At 42.0% G+C, this 20,838-nt stretch overlaps 1 protein-coding gene across 1 annotated transcript in view; it reads right to left on the bottom strand.

Annotated features, from left to right (window-relative positions):
• Positions 1–15,641: 15,641 nt before the first annotated feature.
• The window catches only part of CCDC88C (coiled-coil domain containing 88C), a 143,351-nt gene continuing 138,154 nt past the window's right edge, over positions 15,642–20,838 (bottom strand). Inside the window, exons 29-30 of the mRNA XM_075065860.1 lie at positions 19,609–19,880; positions 15,642–18,077 (exon numbers count right to left, since the gene is read on the bottom strand). Coding sequence (XP_074921961.1) covers positions 17,070–18,077; positions 19,609–19,880 — 1,280 coding nt within the window. The 3' untranslated portion in view covers positions 15,642–17,069. The remainder of the gene's footprint in view (positions 18,078–19,608; positions 19,881–20,838) is intronic.

The raw sequence follows: 20,838 nt of genomic DNA on the forward strand, positions 1-20,838 counted from the left end.
TCATTAACTCAGCCAGAGATCATGGGCCTTCTACAGGAGTGGGTGGGTGAGGTTCTGTGGCCTGCAATATGCAGAAGATCAGACTAGGTGATCATGATGATCCCCCTTCTGGCCTTAATGTCTATGCATCTGTTAGAATATTTTTTATTTTTGTAATGCTCCCATTTCAGCTTCTTCTCTTCCTCTCTCCTGATAGCTAAAACCACACCTTTAAAACTAGATTAGCACTACTTTAGAGCTCAACCAGCAATAAACAAGCTTCAGAACAAGGGAATGTGAAGGTTTGTAGATATGCAACTACAATAGTGATGTTTAAAATTAATAGACTGGAATTATCTCAGCAGCAAGTGCTATATGTGGCAACTGAAGAGTAGGAGAATGTCATGAGTGCATTTGTCATGGGGGGACTGTAACAGAAGCATAGTACAGTGCACCCTGGGTTACTTACAGACTGGATCAGATCTGCCATTCTTCCAGCCCGTAGTATGGTTAGCACTCTCCACATATCAATATCAGATTCAACCTCCAGTCCAAACCAGTTTACGCACAAATTTGCTGTCCCTGAGTGGCTCAGCCACTACTCCTGAGGACATTATGTCATTAGCCATGACAGGCTGTGGGAACATTCTGCATGCATCAAGGTAAACTTCTTATCAGTCTCCCCCTACTGCAGGAATAAGATGGGAACAGAATTTGTGAACGAATATTAGTGTCTTGTTCCTCAGGCAGATTATCTACAGATTTCTGATGAAGTGCCAAATATTAACTCTCAAAGCTCAAGAACATAGCTTCTGATGGGAAATTACGATGGAGCTAGCCTTGCTTGACACATTCCCCAAGAGCATAAACTACAGAGCAGATTCTTTGCTGCTAATTACCAATACTATTACTTGTAGGTGACTGCCCAGTTTTGCTTTAGTCAGTGCGGCTGCTCTGCATCTTTTCAAACCCAAAGGTCAATTCTCATCAGACTGTCTGACAGACGCTCTGCATATGATTTGGCTGGGAGAACAAGCTGCAGTAAGAACCACTCAAAGGGAGCTTTATAGAAAAAAACAAACTTCTTGGAGAAAACATAAAGCTAATTGTAAGATAATCAGACTAATTAGGTGGACTCCTGCTATGTCCAAAGTTCTGTGTCTAAATAGTTCTCCATTTAAAAAAAGGTAAGAAAATGTGTAAAATGTTGAGTTGACAGGTTCCAGGACTGAAATTCTCCAGGTCCAGCAACAGTCAGTGTCAGTGAAGCTTTCCCACAATACATCTGCCCTTTGAATGCACTTCAGCTGTGACCTGGAGAAATTGCTTGTGACTGGTGATGAGAGAATCCTTCTCTCCACAGCACAGTGTGTCCTGGGTCTCCGTGCTGAAGGGTGCCAACAGAAGTCAGATAAGCTAAGGTCAGAAATTGAAGAAACAACTGACGATTATGCGTTCAAATTAGGGTTGCCAGCTGTCTGGTTTTCAACCGGAACACCTGGTTGAAAAGGGACCCTGGCGGCTCTGGTCAGCACCATTGACTGGGCTGCTAAAAGTCTGGTCAGCAGTGCAGCAGGGCTAAGGCAGGCTCCCTGCCTGGATCTGTGCAGCTCCCAGGAAGCAGCCAGCATGTCCCCCAGACTCAGACGCAGCCATGGGGGCTCCACGTGCTGCCTCTGCCCTGAGCGCCTGCTCCGCTGCTCCCATTGGCCAGGAACCGCAGCCAATGGGAACTGTGAGGACAGCACCTGCAGGCAGGGGCAGTGTGCAGAGCCTCCATGGCTGCCCCTCTGCCTAGGAGCTGAAGGGATGTGACACCACTTCCCAGGAGCCACCTGAGGTAAGTGCCACCCAGAGCCCACACCCCCTCCTATACCCTGCTCGTATGCCCCAACCCTGAGCCCCAACCCACACCCAAACTCCCTCCCAAAGCCTTCACCCCAACACCCTGCCCCAGCCTGGAGCCCCCTCCCACACACAAATCCCTCATCCCTGGCCACACCCCAGATCCTGCACCCCCCAGCTGGAGCCCTCACCTCCTCCCACACCTCAACCCCCTGCCCCAGCCCAATGAAAATCAGCAAGTGAGGGTGGGGGAAAAAGAGGGGGACAAGAGGAGGGTGATGGAGTGAGCGGGGGTGGGGAATCAGGGAAGGGGTTGTGGCAAGAGCGTTGTTTTCTGTGATTAGAAAGTTTGCAACCCTAGTTCAAATGGCTGGTCCAAATTTATATATTTTTTTTAAAAAAAAGATTCTTGTAACTTGAAGTCAATGAGTAAAGGTGAAAGGCCTTTGAGTCTTTCCTTATACAAGGATAAGCAATTCCCACATCCCAAATGTAGGAAGTACGCTACTCTCTTGGCCCACTCTACTTCATGTAATCCCAACAGATGGACAGATTCACCCCTCACTGAGCTGAGCACCATCCCCCCCACAACTGGGATTCCTGGTAATTTTGCCAGTCATCTGGGCTAGCTTCTCTGCTCAGAGAAAAGGCTTTATGCTCTTATTGCCAGTTACAAAGTGGGGTCAATACAGCCCCCATCTGTTAGGGCCAAGGGCGCTCTAGGTATTTTGCCGCCCCAAGCATGGCAGGCAGGCTGCCTTCGGAGGCTTGCCTGTGGGAGGTCCCTGGTCCCATGGATTCGGCAGCGCGCCTGCAGGAGGTCTGCCAAAGCCGCAGGACCAGCGGACCCTCCGTAGACATGCTGCCAAAGGCAAACTGCCTGCCGCCCTCGCGGGAACTAGCAGAGCGCCCCCCGTGGCTTGCCGCCCCAGGCACATGCTTGGCATGCTAGTGCCTGGAGCCGCCCCTGGTTAGGGCCAAGCCATGGGCGGCTGGTGTGCACTGATCAGTTACCAAGTTGTGGTCAAGGGATGTGTAGTGGAGTTGGAATCTACCTGGGTCAGGATGCCAGGAAGTCAGAGTCATGCATCAGGTGAGAGCAGGAAGCAAGTAGTGGAGTCAGGGACAAATCAGGGTCAGGAGTTGGAATCTGGGGTTCACAGTAAGGCAAGGTCTGGAGCAGAGGCAAGGAGGTGGTCTGCATTGTTGCTTAGACAGCTCTCCATGCTGGCTTCCTGGTATATACACCAGCATGAGTTAATCAGTGGGCTGCAGGAGGACACCACCCAGGCCCCACTTGGTAGTACTTCCTCCAGTGTCTAGCTTCATGGGGTCCTCCAGTGGAACCCCAGCCTGAGCTCCCAATGGCAATGCAGCAGCATTGATGGCCCAGAACCTCCGTGGTCCCAAGTTTTAGTCCTGCAGGGTCTAACACTAGCATAGGCACCAGTTTAAATTAAAATAGCCAGGCTACCACTTCTCTTTTCACCTGAAACGGATGTTTAACACTGCAATACCATGTTATAATATTATTATGTCCCAACACCATGCTTCACCACCACATGTAGTCAACTCATAGTCAGACTCCAGTGAAGAATGTTCCATCATTGCATCACAACATGATTCACAGGCCCTGGAAAGACTCTCAAGCACTGACTGAAACGTAGGTAATATACTTCACACTATATAACTTTATTTACTATTTGACAGCAGCTAGATGCCTTACAGTACAGAAAAGATGACGTGACACCTCCCACTCTCATCTCCCGCCTTCCATGAAGAGTTTACAAATTAGTTACAGGCAGTGACACAATGAGCAGGACAACAGCACAATCAGGAAGATGGGGGCGAAGGAAGGGCTAGTTACAAATTAAAATTACATGTGCAGCAAAGGTGTGTGTACAGCATGCAATACATTTTATATAAATAAATGACTGACTCACTTCTTGCGGGTGTTGTGGTAGAAATTGGCCTGAAGGAGACATCTGAATGAGGAGAGGAAAGTGGTCTAGTAGGCTGGGAAGGACATTTTTAGTGAAATGTGGTAAAAGACACTGAGATCACTTATGAACATACAATTAAGATGGTCATGAAATTCTCAGAATTACACTATGTTGTGAGCTGGTGTATGGCCATTTCTCCCAGGCCTGTTGAAAAGTCTCTTTTTTAGATTACTAGTTAATAGCTGTATATAGAAATCGCTGAGTAAGTGCTGAATATTTTCTTCTTAATTCGCTATATGCATTTACAGCCCCCACAAAACCAATCCCTCAGTGATTTGTTCAAAAGAAGTGTCAAAAATCTGAGGAAATTCTCAGAAGCACAAGCACCTACAACAACGAAACTTTATGCTGTTCAGTAGCAAACCAGCATGTTTTCTGGTGGAAGGATTTCAGTACAAAGCCTTCCAATGTCAAGTTTCCCAAGGGTCACTGTAAATAATAGGGAGAAAAATTGTTTACAGACGAGGAAAATATTTAGACTGGGTCCTTCTGAGTGATCAGTTACACAAGTAAACCCTACAGCAGTACACAGAACACATATATAGCCAGGTGCTTGGTTTGGCAGTTTCCCTCTGGATTGCCCTCGACAAATCACTTGTTAATCAGTTCCAACTTGCTTACATTGGCACCTTCATATTGACATGCTTTGGAAGTGCCTTAAAAAAAAAGTCAGTCTACCTGTCTCTGTGCCAGTCCATCTGCAAACATGAAATCATTTCCAGTCCATTCGAATCATTCCATTTCACCACTGTATCTTCAACACTTAATGTCCCCCTTATCTAAACGGAACTCATCTATGTTCTGCCAAAGAACCTCTATCCAAAGCACTTACACTACGGGGAACTGACTCTTTGGAGATCAGGGAAGTTATTTTAAAGTTGTGCTTTTCTATGCACATTTCTTTGCTCAAGTTCCTGGATTCTTTGTTTTGCTTCTGCTTTAAACACTTCAACATAAACTGATGCCCCATTGCCTGTCCACCAGGTCCCTGACCCTGAACAGTGCAGATCAGTGCTGAAAAACTTCATGTGTGTTAAAAAGAAATAGAATAAAACAGAGACTCACTTGAGATCAGCGGATCCCTGGGGAGCGCTGGGATATAAGGAAATTCACTGAGGAGTGGCAGCACAGATCTTCTGTCTTCCCAGCTCCTGACTCCGGCTGGCTGGCTTAGCTGACCTTCGCCCCCACTCTGAGCAAGGCAGTGAGTGAGAGAGTCTGGAGGAGGATAGGGGAGGAGATTGTGCTTCAGTTCCTGCTGCTCTTGCTGGTACCACTGCAGAGGAGTGAGACTATCAGTTCCCTCCTGCCTCACTCGCTCAGAGAACACGAAACCAAAACCACATACTGAGGTGTACAAACCACAACTAGAAAATAACCACACAGCCATACAATATACACTGTACAATATGCACAACTGTTCAAACCTACACAAACACATCGGTGGTCACAGACATAAGCAAGTCTAGCATGTATGCACAAATTTGATACACAGGGACCAAACACACATAGCCCAGATATCGCTGTGTGTAGTATGTCTGGATACACAATGTGCACACCTACATGACACACACTAAGCATACAGGGTTTTATTTGTATGGCAGTGGCTCCTAGAGGCCTCATATGAGACCAGGGCCTCATCATGCTAGGTCAGTGGTTCCCAAACTGGGGGTTCACGAAATGTTACAGGGGCTTCTCAGGAAAAAATTCCCTAATGGCAGACAGAGCTATTCCTAGGGACCCTGGGTGCACAGGACCAGCAGCTCAGAGCCCCTGGACTTCCAAGGCCTAAGCAGATCAAAGCAAGCATCTCTATCACACTGAAGAGATTTAAACTTCAAGACTCCTTATATGAAATGGAAAGGGAGGTGGATATTTTTTGCTGTTTTTAAAATTAAATAGGCAGCTAATATTGTTTTTAAAATTATTACGAAGAACAAGTTTAAGCTTTATTGTAACGTGTGTTGTTTGCCTGGACTGCTCAAGACCTGAATGCTTGTGTAGGAGGAACTCTTTAAGTTGGCTTCTTAGATACCTTTATGCTGTTTCACATCTGATACTTCTTGAGGAAACATAGGAGCCTTGTCTTATAACAGGCTTATTCAAAGTGATATAAGCTACAAAAGTGAGATTTTGGAAGAGTGTTGCAGTTTTTATAATGTATGGCAGTTGTTTCAGAAAGTGTCCATGCAAGGTGATGGACTCCCCTGCCAGCCGTAGTAATGGACCTGCCTGACGGCTCGCTCTCAGACTCCAGCTCTGACCTTCGGCATTGTTCCTTGCTTTTGACTGTCATTGCTATGACCACTAGGACTAACTCCCCAAGCTCCAGTCATGACAGTCCCTGCCTTGAAGAGTTTACAATTTACAAAGGGCTGGAGAGGCAGTATCAGTATTAAATCATTTGTCTAAGGTCATATAGGAAGTCTGTAGCAGAGCTGGAAACTGAACCTGAGTTGCAATCCAGTGTCTTACCCACAAGACCATTTGTTCTCCTTCAGGACAGAGATGCACATTAGAAACTGCACATTGTATATTAAACACTGCACAGTACAGGTGTAGACACACACACTATCAAATAAATAAATAAAAATCCATGCCAGTTTGGAGCATGGGATAGGTGCAGATAGGATCCATCCATTAAAAGAGGAGTGAAGTTTTGAGAATGTTGCTATATCCCAAAAGGTTTCAGAGCCCAGATATTTTTGGCAGACTTAAACTATTATAGAAGATCTGTGTCAAATTTACCAGTATTAAGCAAACTACCTGCATTTTTAATTAAAAGAAAATATTAAGTGGATTTGGGCCAAGAGCCAAAAATAAGGTTGTGATGGAGGGCACTTGAGGTGCCTCCTTGCAGCTGGGTGTGGTACTGCAATCTTTTCCCTGCTCCTGGCAACCCCTATAGGTCACCAGTCTTGCTAGGTGGGTCTTCTGTGGTTTAGCCCTCCAGCCAAGTCACACATTCAAATGAACTCCTTCCAGGGTGATAAAGAGTTCACCAAAGTGTCTGCCTTCATCAGGGTCTTCAGCTCCAACTCTGGGCCCTGTACATTCAACCTTCTGCTTAGACTTCTAAAGGAGCTTTGTCCCCTTCTCACAGACTAGGCCGATTCACCAGTAGGTGGTGGAGGAACCTAGATCTGCACATGTCACTGGGTCCCAATCCAGGGACCCTATCCGCAGCAGCTGCATATGGCCTCCTTTAATAAGTTGCTGCTGTTTTCCCTGGGCTCTTCCTACCTGGTCCCTTTGTCTTCACCCATTACAGTAGGGTTACCGTTCTCAGGTCCTTTCTCTCTCTGATCCAGTAAATGCAGCCAGTCAAGCTCCTTTGGCCAGAGAGGAGCACACTTCCTCACCCTTCTGGTCCCAGCCAGGAACTGAGCTGCTAAGCCCCTGCAGCTCTTTTTATCTGAGCCTGCTGGGCTCTGATTAACTGCTTCCATGTGTCCTCCCCGGGCAACCCACCTCCACTGTTCTTTTCCTGGGGTAAGGTGTAATAAGATCACCGGGCCTCCAGCGGCGGGCCACAAAGGGCCAGGTAAACCCCATTGCAAAAATCTTTCAGGAAGCAAAATGAAAATTGTCTAGTTCCGTCACCTTTTAATCAAAATCTTCCTTTGTTGTTAGCATACGATGCCTCTCTTGTTGGATTTGTTACTTCAAATATATGTAAAGAAAAACCCATAGCATTTGCTTCCAGGATATTATCAAAGGCTGGGAGGTATTACTCTCAAATAAAGAGCCGCTAGGTGTGGTTTTGGGGTAATTATGTTTCATTAATTTCCTGTTTGGAGAAAAATCCACCTTGCTCACAAGTCCCTGGTAATGATACTAGATCAAAAGGCAGGCACTCCACCTTTAGCAGCAGCCAGGGTGCAAAGGGAAACGTTCATGTTAGCTGCATGCTAGACATAAGCCGTTAGTGAGACATGTTAACACTGATGCATTGTCTCAATTGCCACTGAAAGTAGAGAGACGATCAAAAATAATATTGTTGAACAGAATCTCTTTTCCAGCCCCCCAAGTCTGATGATTAAACCCCTGATTTCCAGAGGCGCTGAACACTGAAGCTCTACCTGAAGTCAACAGGAGCTGATCCGTGTCTCTGGAAATCAGACTCTTGGACTCTGGACACATCATTCTCCATTAGAATCCACTGTAAAGGAATTATTTTTATGCTTCATTCTCTAAAGCAGGCATCTTGGATGGAATTGTATCTCCACCTCTTGACCCTTCTCCCCTACTCAAAAAAAGAAAAAAAAGAAACCGATCACAATAAAACCCAGCAAACCCAGCATAGTTGTGGTTGGTTTTTGTTCTGTCCATCCATTAAATACAACTCTTCTCAGTCCAGTTCATTGAGGCGGAAGCTGTACAGCTTGAGAGTAACTTGCCTCTGACTGTGTCTGTTGGCAAACATCCCGACAAGCTTTTAAAAGAAGAAAACAAAACACATGTGAGCGTAGTTGCTGTAAAACACACAGCTCAGCTATGGGGGATTCTGGAGAGTTTGGGAATTGTGTAAACAGAGGATTGGCTGAAATATAGGGTGATTCCTTTCAGGAGCACAGTTAATTCACAAGTGTCTAGAACAAACTCTACTGCCATTAACACATTCGCACATACCCTCTCCCTCCTCCCCACCTCATTGCACCATTGGGACTCACTTAAAAAGAAAATATAATGCAAGTACTTATAGTCTTTTCTCTCTGATGAATTATTCAAAACTGAAATAACTATTCTGTGCATGTGACAATAATTCTTTCCATTTTGCATTGGGAGACTGTTTTACTTTTGTGATGATTAATTAGCCCCATTCGGTAGGGTAACTTCTGGTAGGCAAGTGGCATAACCAAAAAATGTTGTGCTTAAAAAGGAACAGGGCTAAACTGATACTGTTAAAGCCAGTTACTAATTACAGGGACATTGTCAATTAATTTAGACTTGACCTGGGAGAATACATCCAAAATTTGAATGGAAGTTTGCAAACACAATTTGGATGCTATTCATGACCCTTTTAATTTTTTCCATAAAATTTTTTGTGAGAGATTTTTTTTTTATTATTATTATTCTTATTCATGTGGTGACATTCTCCTTTTCCACAAAGGCTATCTCCACAAGTGTTTATCTACATTTTTCCTACAGTTTATGTTTCAATCATCCAATCAGAGAACAAACAGCCCAGTGGCTCAGATGACCAGTCACGCAATGACTAACATATGATCCAAGACATAACCAAAAGGAGCAGTTTTTACAATGGCTGTAAAATAGCTTAGCTCCTTGACAGTTTACACGAGCTGAGGATCTACTCCAAAATTTCAGTACAAAATGTACCTTCAGCACACACTCATCTCTGCTCAAGCTCTGGCTAAGGGGAAATTTTGTTATGAAAAGTTGAGTAAAATCCTTTCAGACATGTGAGTCTTCTGAGGATGTGGGGACAAATATCTTCCACTTTTAAAAGACATACCCCTGAGAAATAACTCTCAAACCAGCTGACTGCTGTAACAGCCTGCAAATGGTGCTCATTGAAGCATGTGGCTATGACAGTATTGTAAAAAGAAATTGACAGGATATTAATAAAGTTAAATGCAATAGAAAAAAAATCAGTGATGAGAGGAATAAGAGGTTAAGTGATAGAGCCATAAAAATGAAATAGAGAATGAAAATTGGCTGTTTCAATTTACTATAATCCAAGAACAAGAGTATGTACTCTGGGAAACATGATAAAGCACCTGGGATAAAATCCTGGCTCCACTGAAGTCAATGGAAAAACTCTCAGTGGGGCCACAATTTCTCTTCTTATCTTGAGCACCAGGGATAATAGTTTGAAAAATGATAATAAAAAAAATTAACAAATAGTTTTTCTGTAATGGTCATGGCATACGCAGAATACATGATGGTGTGGTGTAATATAAATGTGTTCACTGGCATTAATTTGGAATGATCTGCATAATTAATTCATGATTTTGTTTCTGGTGAATAACCTGTTCATCACAGACTCATGCTGAAAAATCCCTTATACCACATCACCTCATCTCTTTAGAGTTTCTAAAACATAATTTTCTTGTCACCATTAAACCAGCTACTTTACTGTATTGCTATCAGCTTGGCTAATGAAAGATGGACATCTAGTCAATTCTACTCTTGGTTACAGCTGGGTTTCTAGTCCACTTTGACTTTCAGAGGCTCCAGCACACCAAGGCTGAAATTTTTACATGGCAAACACTGCATTAGCATAAACAATTAAATCCATTAGAATGCAACATACTGTGGGAAGATTTCTATTTATTCTACTAACAAAACCTAAACATGGGGCCAAATATGATCTGACAAAGTCTTGTTAACTTCTGCAATTGTTGATATATTTGTTACATAAACCAGGAAACAGACTCCTGTTCACTGGGGCTCCAGTAGTTCCCAAAATCAGCAACGAAGGAAATGTTGTTTTGAGCTTATAAAACAATGGAAATAAAGTGGAAAGTTGATCTGTTTAAACAACGTAAGTTCAAAGTGGTAGAATGGGCATGGGGAATATATACAGAGTCTCACGGCCTCTTTTAAATGTGTATATACTTCTATTGTTATTTTATACTACCAATTAATTCTTCCAAAGGTTTAGCCAACAGGGTTTTCTATACAACAAACCTAAAATACTGCAAAGCCTCCTGTCCAAAAATAGCTATTAAGTCTGGCACCATTCAGATCTTGCTATGTGTATTAGAAATTTTAATACAGAAATACAGAAAAGATGTAAATCTCTGTAACAAACAGAAAACAAGTTTTGAAATTAGATTGAACAACATACTTTCTTTGGACATTATTAACACACCTATACAGTGACACATTATCTGATCTAAAAAGTTTACAGTCTCAACTAGCCAACATCACGAAAAGGAGCCAAAACAAGGTAATACAGCTGAGCTAAAGGAGGGCATGGGGATTATTTATGTTGAGCTGTCAGGAAGAATTGCTGGTAGCAATGGGTTTTAAGGCAAGATGTGGAGAAGAGGGCTCTTGGTGGAGGAGAAAAGGGAGATTGTTCTATTTGTTAGGGTAGCATGACAGAAAGCCAGATTGTGAGTGGGGAAAGATGAGTTAGGAAGCAGCAAGGTGACTGTACAGGGAAGTGCTAAGGAGCAACAGAAGGAATTGAGAGCAGATACATAGGTAGGGACAAGACTGTGTATCAGCATTGCCTTGTAGGAGGGGATGTGAAGCTTGAATTTGATGTTGTCAGGAACAGGATGCCACCAAAGGGACCAGTGAAGAAGATGTAACAGAAAAAGGCAACTGCAGTTCTAAGAGGTGGGAGGCCAGAGAAGTGACAGTAAAGAGAAGAAATGTGTAAGGTGTAGTGAAGGCTTTTAGCAGTAGGGTAATGACGAAAGGGCAGACTGTTGATATGAAATGATGAATAGGGAACAGGATTTGAACAGAGACTAGCTATGAGGGAAGATTGAAGGACAGAGACGAGTCAAAGATAACACTGTGGGGATGGGCCTCGGAGACAAAAAAAGGAGAGTGGAGTTCTCAACGATGACTGAGAAGGTAGGTGCTGAAGAAGGAAAAAATGAGCAGACTGAGGTGGCAGGACATCCCTTGGGAGATGTCTGAAAGGCAGCTGGAGATGTAGGACACAACAGAGTGGGTGAATTTAGGAATGGAAGGTAGATATGGAATCACCCCACACAAGTGGTAGTTGAAACCCTTGGGAGTAAATGAGGTTGCTGAGATTGAAGAGGAGGAGGCAGAAGCTGGGAATGGAACCCTGGCAGATGCCAACAGGCCAGAGCTAATGAGAATTGTGCAAGATAAGATGGGAGCTGGAAGAGCAGTGATTTGATAAGGCCAAGAGAGGTGAGCACGTGGAGCAGGGGTGTGGAAGGCAGCACTAGATCAAGAAGAGTAACATGCAGAAGTGCTCCCAGGATTTAGCTAGGAATAGCTCATTAGCGACCTTTCTCAGGCTGTTTCAATGGGCTGGAGAGGATGAAATCTAGGGCAGAAGTAATCAAAACCTTGAAGAGCAGTGCAGTCAGTTTCTAGTAGCTTGTCCATTATAGGGATGAAATTACCGTGTCACTGATAATTTGTGTGTTAACTGGAGTGGTAAGAAGGCTGCATACCAAAATAAGACAAATTTACTGAAATATTACAGTGAAGTTTTTTTAAACACATAATTCTCCATGCAAAGGCCTAATTCAGAAGCAGTATCTGAGGCAGACCTGTAAACAAAGGACCTGAAGAACTTCTTGTTTCTATTCTAAGCTGAGCAACTATATTGATGATACACAGGCACGTGCTATGCAGTAGTTTGAGAAAGTGATTTTAGTGAGCACACTCACACTAGAAACCGCTTCTTCCCCACCACACAGTTCTTTTAAAACAACAACTATTCACCCTGCACAAAGAAATATTAAGCAAAAACACAAGTTATGTAACTTATCAATGTATTATTGATTACTCAAAAATTATAAAGGCACCTGTGCAGCCAATAGATCAAATTCAGAAATGATTTATAAAATGGTGGTCAGAGTTAGATCTCCCTTTATGCTAATTTACACCACTTTACATTCAGGTTCCCCTAGATCTATTCTCTCCAGGTACAAAGGATTCTGAGTGTAATTTACACCCTAAACAGCTGGATTCTTTAATATACACCATGTTATACAAGTTCTTCAGGGTATAAATTACCCCCACTTTAGACTTCCTGACACATGGGCAAAATGACTGTGAACAGGCTGAAGAAGAATCTGAGTAGAAGGTAGTTTAAGTTACTCACCTTATGCATCATATTTGCCTCTGGCCCAATTACAGCTTTACAAACTGTGCTGATACAAGGCTTACTTGGTGCATACTGCTTGCTTTTCTCCATTTAATTTTGTATTACCACGAGACAGCTTCTTGCTTCAAAGCTCTGCAATCAGGCTAAAACCCCCTAAAATCTCTAAGAGCCTTCCATATCAATACGTGTTCCCTGATTCTTGATGGTTTAACGTTTTTCCACTCCTCAGCATCCAAATTTGCAGATTAAATGGCATTACATAAATCCCAATGCCCACACACAAAAGTTCAAATTTTCAGATAAGAGAAAAAATATTTCTAATCATTCACAAGCACTTATATTTCTAATCATTCACAGGTTCACGAGGGATTTGAGAAATGTTTGTAAAATATATTTAAAGATACAGGAAGACAATCTTGTGAGTCCCATAACCTTCCAAATGCCCTGCAGAATGGTAAACCAATCATAATTTTAGAAACAGCACAGAGTTTGCTTCAGTGCATTACAAACATTTTTTCTATTTATTTATTGCAGAAATCTTTTTCCTGCTTCCAATTCAATAGTCTCTGGAGATGCCTTAGTTTTTTTCATTTGGTTCTCAAGCTGAAATATCCTGCTAAAAATTCTCATGGCCTTCCCTAGAAACAATAATTATTGTACTATTTTCTCCTCTTTCCCATACACTCCTTACCTTCAGCTAATTCATAGGGTGTAAATCATTCCATGACTAATTGGAAATTCCCTCTGTATGTTTCAGAGATTTTCCTGGTTTAAAATTACTTACCTTAAACCAAACTTAAAAAAACAAACCAACCAACTCACCCACCCACAAACCATCTGGCTGATCAGAAATAATTTCGAGCTATGTGGTGTGCATCTGTCAATAATCTAAACATATATGCTTTAGCCATTTTTAAAAAGAGCTGCTACTCTACACTCTTTTATTATGGAAAAAAACTAACTTACATTTGGTACTCTTCTTTTTCAATTTCCTACACTTTAGTCCCAGTTAAACTCAGTAAACAGTCTGTATATTTGAAAGACAACTTCAAACGTCAGGGAGCAGGGGCAGAATATCCAATAGAGCAAACACTCCTGTCACAAGGTTGCTTCTTAGAGGAGCAGGGATTTACATTTCCTAACCAGGCCACACTAGATGAGACAGCATCAGTGAACAAAAGGGGTTTATCAAGAAGTACTGTACATACGAGCTGCTTTTTTAATTCGAGAGATTAACAAGGTCAGTCGGGTGGTGGTGATTTTTAAAATCAAAATTACTTACTTATATTTAATAGCCTTGCCCATTTCTGCGTCTGAGCGCATTGCATAGTGAGCGTATTTCCATAGGCACGAGCCTTGAATACAAATCTAGTCGCACTTATGGACAGATTCTCCAGAGCTCAGCAGTCAAGGGGTCGATCTCTTCGGAAAAATCTGTTCACTTATTTGGGTGCCTAACTATGAACAGCACTCCTTTGGAAAATCTGGCCCTTACTGCAAAACATGATCACCGGGGGTGGGATGGGGGGGGGGGGAAGCCATGACTATTGCCCTCTCGCAGTCTGCTATTTAAGGGGTGTGGGTGTGTGTGGGAGGAGGGCTATAGATTTACTTTGAATTTTTGAGGTAAAAAAGCAAAATAAAAGCAAATCTTTCTAAACTTCACATCTCATTTTATACTTATCCACTTCACAGAACATAGAATGAACGCAATAAGGAAGATAGTGGTATTGTGGAAATTCAAGTCAGAATAGATCTATTAAATCACCTAGTCCACGTCTCTATGTCAGCACTAGACTGTTCTTCACAGTGCTTTTTCCATTAGTTTGTATTAGGAAATCAGCTTATGTAGCCTCTTTTTAAATTTCTCAAGTGTTGGGGATTCCACTGCTTCCTGAGGGAGTTCTAGTGCACTGAGGCAGGGGATTCCCTGTCTCAGAGGCCTTTTTCAGAGGGAGGGACATCATCTAACTGCTCACGCTGAATAGAAAATTAGTGGACTGATATACTTGGTAGGAAAGATTTTATAGCCACCAAGTCTATTAAAGGTCAAGTGATAATGATGTATATACATTGAACAGACTGCAGTATAATGTCCCTATAACAGAGCGCTCACCTTTGCCTATTCACTCTTTAATGTTAATTCTCTTGACAGTTTGAGTGCTACAGCACAGGATGCTAGGCTCACAGTGACTTTGGTTTTTAAGACCACTTTAAGATATATTTACTGTTACAATTTGTGTTTTTTCAAGTTATGTGATGCACTTAGATATGAGATAGAGGCAATAAAAGTTTAAATAAGACAAATAGGGATTCAGAGCATAATTAAAAACACCTCGCATGCCAGTTTAATAAATAATTAGAAACATTGTTTTTCAAGTTGAAGAGCTCAAGGCTGTGATGAATCTCATGTGTCTCCATCAAATCAGAGCCTGTAACCTCCCAGATAGGGTTCTAACTCTTTAGCAGTTTAACCTGGAGGTCAGTGAATATATTCAGGCAAACTCCTTGATGAAGGATTTTTGAGAGAGGAGAATGCAATAGATAAAGACATATGCCTTTTGGGGGTTCTAGATTGAAACAACAGGGAATGTTGCAAGTCACTTTATTACAGTTCCTCAGTTTGAAGATAATGTTTAAGATGCTTTGAGATTGATGCATGAAAAGTGAAATGTAAATTCATACTTGTTAAATATCAGCAATGTGCTTGGTGTTCTTTAAAATGATCTCTGCTCGGAAATATTTAAATCTAAGTGCCTGCTCCTACAAAGACATGCCTGTCATTTAATTCACAATTCGTTGCCCTGAAGCCCTTATTAAGGAGATTATAATTTAAACAATATCAATTTTTGATAAAGCTAATATGGAAATATTGTACAGAGAAGTGCAACTATATTGTTTGTGAATACTTTTCAGTATTAAAATAAATTTACACAAATCTCCTAGACTCAGATCTAGCCCCATCTCTATGAATCTGGGATTTTCTAAAGGAAAAAATATATCACACCTATTTGTTTTTTTAAAATCTTTTATTATAAACAATCCTGTAGTTTTCAGAATGTGATTGCTACATACTATAACAAAAACATTCCTAGCTGACCAGATATCAGTTTAAAATTGCTTACATATGTCTTTTGCTATATTAAATCAGAGCCAGTGTAAGGAAAACCTTAAAAATTTTTAGGGATTTAGTCTATCATAAGGAAACACCTTTACAAACATGAATAGAATTAAAGATACATGTTTCATCATATATACATAAGCAGCTGATGAAACTTGACAGACACATGAGAAATTTTATTTGAACATAAATAGATTTTTTTAAAGTAGATTTCTTTCTCATGTATATAACATTATTTTGGTTTCTACACTGAACAAGTTCTTTAAGACAGAAACAAAGACTTCATCCTATGAGAGAGATTCCTGTATATTACTTAGGACATGGGCAATCATGCACATGGGGATGCAAGAAGAAGTGATAGCACATTTATTAATACAGTTTACACGCAATCCTATACAATGATTTAACTTTTCATTTACATGTGTACAAGTCACCTTTGTACATGGGATGCCATCTTTGCAATGCCATTGAAATCAGGCATCTCCCTGAACAGGCTGTATCAGTTCCAGTGTTTGTATAAAAGATAAAGCAAGTGTCAAAAGGCAGCACCACCTGGTTTTCAGAATCAAGGATCTGCTGAACTGTGCGTGTAGTGGAGGAGCAAGGCAAATACACTGATCTCTTTGGGTTCAAACAGTTCCCAATGTGAAAGGTTAATATGGGACCCTTTAATTCTACTCCTCCTATTTATAAAATGCAGCTGTCACAAACATAATAGCTTTTACTTACACTCACTGAAAAGCCATACACTTTTGCCCTTCAGCTTTTCTTTAAGCTGTTGCAAGCGTCTGGTTCTTTTCCCTAGGGAGGAGTTTGGCTTTTACATGATCTTTTCAGCAACTTAAGTCATTTTTCAAACTGAGGGCTGAATTCAGCACAGTTAAATTTGACTCATGAATGTTTCTTTAATGCAGAATCTGGGGGAGCATGGGAGAGGGCAGTATGAAGATATGGAGAGGCGGTGACCAATTGTCAGAGAGTGGTGAGCCCTCACAGATCTCCTTGTCTTCAGCTGGATTTGTGGGTGCTCAACACTTCTGAAAATTAGGCCCAAAGTCTTTTGTGGGAGTCTGTAAGGGGTCCACTTTATTTTAGGCACTATAGTGTGAAAGGAAAGGCCCTGGTTCGGCTGTTCAGGTCTGTGTTTTAACTGTGAAAATGTCCTTTGTTCCATTAAAAACCAATGGCTGGAAGGCATTTAGACAAACTAGAAAATTAGGTGCAGGGAATGCCTTTTAAGACCTGCCACAGTGTTTAGACAAATGCCACTAGCAAATTCCACCCAAATGTAACCAGCTTAAAACACATTACCAAGAGAATCAACAGATTACACACATCCATACTCATACCAGACAGTCTGCTGGTCCCCATGGGGATCTGGAGAACCAGGAGTGCTCTTGGAGCTGCCCCCTCTGTTGGATTCCTCTATTCCCCCTGCACCAGCGTGGCCTTCTGGTGACCTACTCTGGCACTTGGTAATGAGGGCATCACTCCGACTTTGCCCTTGGGTAACATCACCCTCACTGTTACTAGAGGCAGCTCTGACAGGAGTCACGGTGGCCACTTCCCCGGAGCATGCGGCTGGCTTGGATTTGACTTTAGCTGGTATATATCGTGTGGGTGAATAGTGCTGCCCAGGCACTGCACTCACTTGTTCAGGCTGCTGTACACTGTTGGCACTTGCAGAGGCAGAGGACTGATGAAACGAAAGAGGCCTCTCCTCCTTTGGAGGTGCCAGAGAAAGACGTCTCACATCAAGCTGCCGACAACGGGAATCGACAGTTTGCAAAGTGCACGCTGCCTTTGCAGACTGTGGTCTATCTCGTATGGTAGCGTGAGAGCCTGGGGGCACAGAGAGCCGCAAGGTCTGACTGCCAGAGTCTTTGCCCGTACGAACATCTGCACCTAGCTTCTGAGGGCTCTCCTGTCTGTATGTCTCTGGACCTGTGGCTCTCAGGAGGTCTGCAGAGGCCAAACTAAAGGCTCTGCTCAGTGAGGCATTCCTCTGGCTCATTGTACTGGTCTGCTGCGGTTGTGCCATTGGCCTCAGCCCACTGAGCGGCTGATGTGGTGGTGTGGGAGGAAGTTTAAGAGATCCTGTGGCCAGTGCCTCAGATTCAGCTGGTCTAAGGTTGGGTTTGACATAGTGTCCAGGTTTAGCCACTCTCCCTTCTTCACTGGCGATGGTCATTTTTATGGTTGGTGACACATAGCTGGTAGGCGCCTTAGCTGTCTCCTTTCTACTTGGCTGACTCAACTGGTTCCCAACAGGAGGGGGTTCATTTGCTTTTCTAAAATAATCACTCAGCAAGTCATCTCTGCTACTGGAAGTGTCCTATGGGGAGAAAATACATACATGGCACATTAATGACAACAGTGTTATAAGGAAAATGTGTTTAGCAAGCACTTTTCCTCTCAAGGATGTCACAACATAATTCCACACATCAAGCAACCCAGGGATCAACACAAAGTAACTGTATGAGAGAGAGCACTTGGCACTACGTACAACATGCCTCACCTTCAAAGTGCTTTATGCACTAATTGGTGTGTCAGTGTCAACTTTTGAGGGACCCTCAACATCTTATATAAAACCACTTATTTCATGCCTATAGCTGAGAGCACTGGGGGAAAGAGTTATCTAAATGTGGATCAATGAGTTACACGATGATTAAAATTAGATTGTGACAGCCTTATTTGCCAGTTTAATTGTCACCAGTTAAAGAAATTCATCTTGATAGCACTCTGGGCTGCAGCTCTTTTGCTTCACTTAGTATCGTCCAATTTAGTGCACATCAGTGAGTAAGTGTTTGTCGTTTCTAGAACGCAGGCTGTTCTGGACAACACCTTGTTCAATATTAGTGAAACAAGAGAAGATTACTCTAAGAGGAGATGTGCTAGCAGCCTACTATAGGGCAATTTCACTGGGCTTGGAGTTTTTTGAACCAAGGCCAACATACTGCGTGTGTTAAATGCTGTATGTACAATAGATGAATGATTGAGCATCCACAAATTAATATGCAATATTCTGAAGGCAAATAATTAACCTGGCCACAAAAGAAAAATATACAGTAAATGCTTAATGGAGATGGACTCATGCAAAACATACGGATGACACTATCAACTGCTGTTGAGATATTAGTACAAGGCATGCTGTGAATAGTTAATGGATATGTTAGTTATAAAATGAATGTGCTGAAACAACCTGATGTACAGAGGCTCCCCGGGTTACGCAAGACCAGACTTACGCAAATCCGCACTTACAGAAAAGTTATGTAAGCTAGAAACAGGAGGGGTTTTTTGCGTAATGGCTGGAGATACATTTCCAACTTACACAAAATTTAAGGTATGCAAGGCGTTCAGGAACAGAATGCTTGTGTAAGTCAGGGAGCGTCTGTACTTCATTTCTTTACTCTTCTCTGGGGAAGTACGTCATGGTTTAATATATCTTTTCATTTCACTAGAGTTTACAGAGAAGGTTACTTCCAGTAGCAAAACCCATTTTGCTCATAGTAAATAGTAATAGTTATAAAACGGCAGCTCATGATAATTCCTTACTGTGTCAGAAGCATTCCAGGTTCAATCAAATGCTAAGAGCCTGGGTTATTTTTTTATGTTAGTCTAAATCTCTGTTGTGCATATTAAAATTAGAGGGTCATCATATTGTGCTATTACAATCCTCCCAGCAAACAGGGGCTCATGCTCAGCACTAGAAATACTTTAGAGATCTTTAATATGAGTAATTTGGCTACTTTAGTTTTCAAACTAAAGTAACGATGAAACATTAAAACAAGCTTCCATAGGCATTAACGTGCTTGCAGGCTGGAGTCAGGGGGAGCTGTTAACTGCATAGTGATAGCGATGGATACCCTGGGGATAGACAGCGAAGTTGCTCTCCTACTCCCACTGCCAGTTCTGTGCCTCAGACTGTCACAACACGAATGACTGAGGACTGGTTCGACTGAACACGAAGGTTCCTGATGGAGGGAATGAGATGGGAAATGGCAAGAGGGATACAGTGCGTCAGCTTCTAACAGAAATTGGTGCAATGAGATAATTTCGGTTTCATTTAAGCTGCGTCGCCGCTGAAAAGGAACATGGATGACAGAAAGAATGAAAATGGAGACATGATCACATGGTTACAGACAACAAGCGTTTTGCATTCAACTAATTTACTCCTAGGGACTCAGAACAAGGGACTACAATACATTTTAAAAGGTTTGTCTTAAACATTGAGTACAAAATTCGCTGATGTCATAAGAAGGTGGGACTCCGATGACGTCAGTAATGCTACTGGGCTGTTGATATACCATTAACTTTCACTCACTTATGCCAGCAGTGAATTTGGTCTGAAGACATCAACATGTTTTGTACTGCGACTTTTCATGTGACTGGTATGCATCATCACTCAGTGATACAAGACATTTACAAACAAATGCATATTATTTCCTATAAAACATCTTTAACTGCACAGTGAAATATCGTAGTATTGATTTCACCAACAGCACAACAGTACCACATGGTTCACAGAAACAGATAACACAATCCAGGGGAACAGAGACTTCCCTCCCTCAAATCCTTAATAAAATCCTCCTGAAAAAACTGGATCGTGAGATTTTTTTCAATAGAGCAGACCTTCTTGAAGATGCACATTTTATAATTCAATTAATGATGGTCATCAAGCTTTAGTTTTTGGCAGAGATTTAGCAGCTGAGAACTGTATCAAAGGCTCAGATGATTAAGATTTAATTCTGCAGAATACTGTACAGTACAGTTACTAGTTCACAAACAATTAAAACTCACCTAAACTTAGAGCTGGTGGAATAATGGGAAAGTTTAATCACAAAGAATTACTGGATGAAAAAAATACCAATATTCCAACAAATATCACTTAATGAATTATTTCACTAACTCTAGCTACAAATATAAAAATAAACTAACAGGATATTTGTGTCAAGTATCAGAGGGGTAGCCGTGTTAGTCTGGATCTGTAAAAGCAGCAAAGAATCCTGTGGCACCTTATAGACTAACAGACGTTTTTAGAGCATGAGCTTTCGTGGGTGAATATTTGTGATGTATTATCCTGAGTTTTTTTTTAT

This window comes from Chelonoidis abingdonii, chromosome 4 (assembly GCF_003597395.2).
Source record: "Chelonoidis abingdonii isolate Lonesome George chromosome 4, CheloAbing_2.0, whole genome shotgun sequence".
NCBI lineage: Eukaryota > Metazoa > Chordata > Testudines > Testudinidae > Chelonoidis > Chelonoidis abingdonii.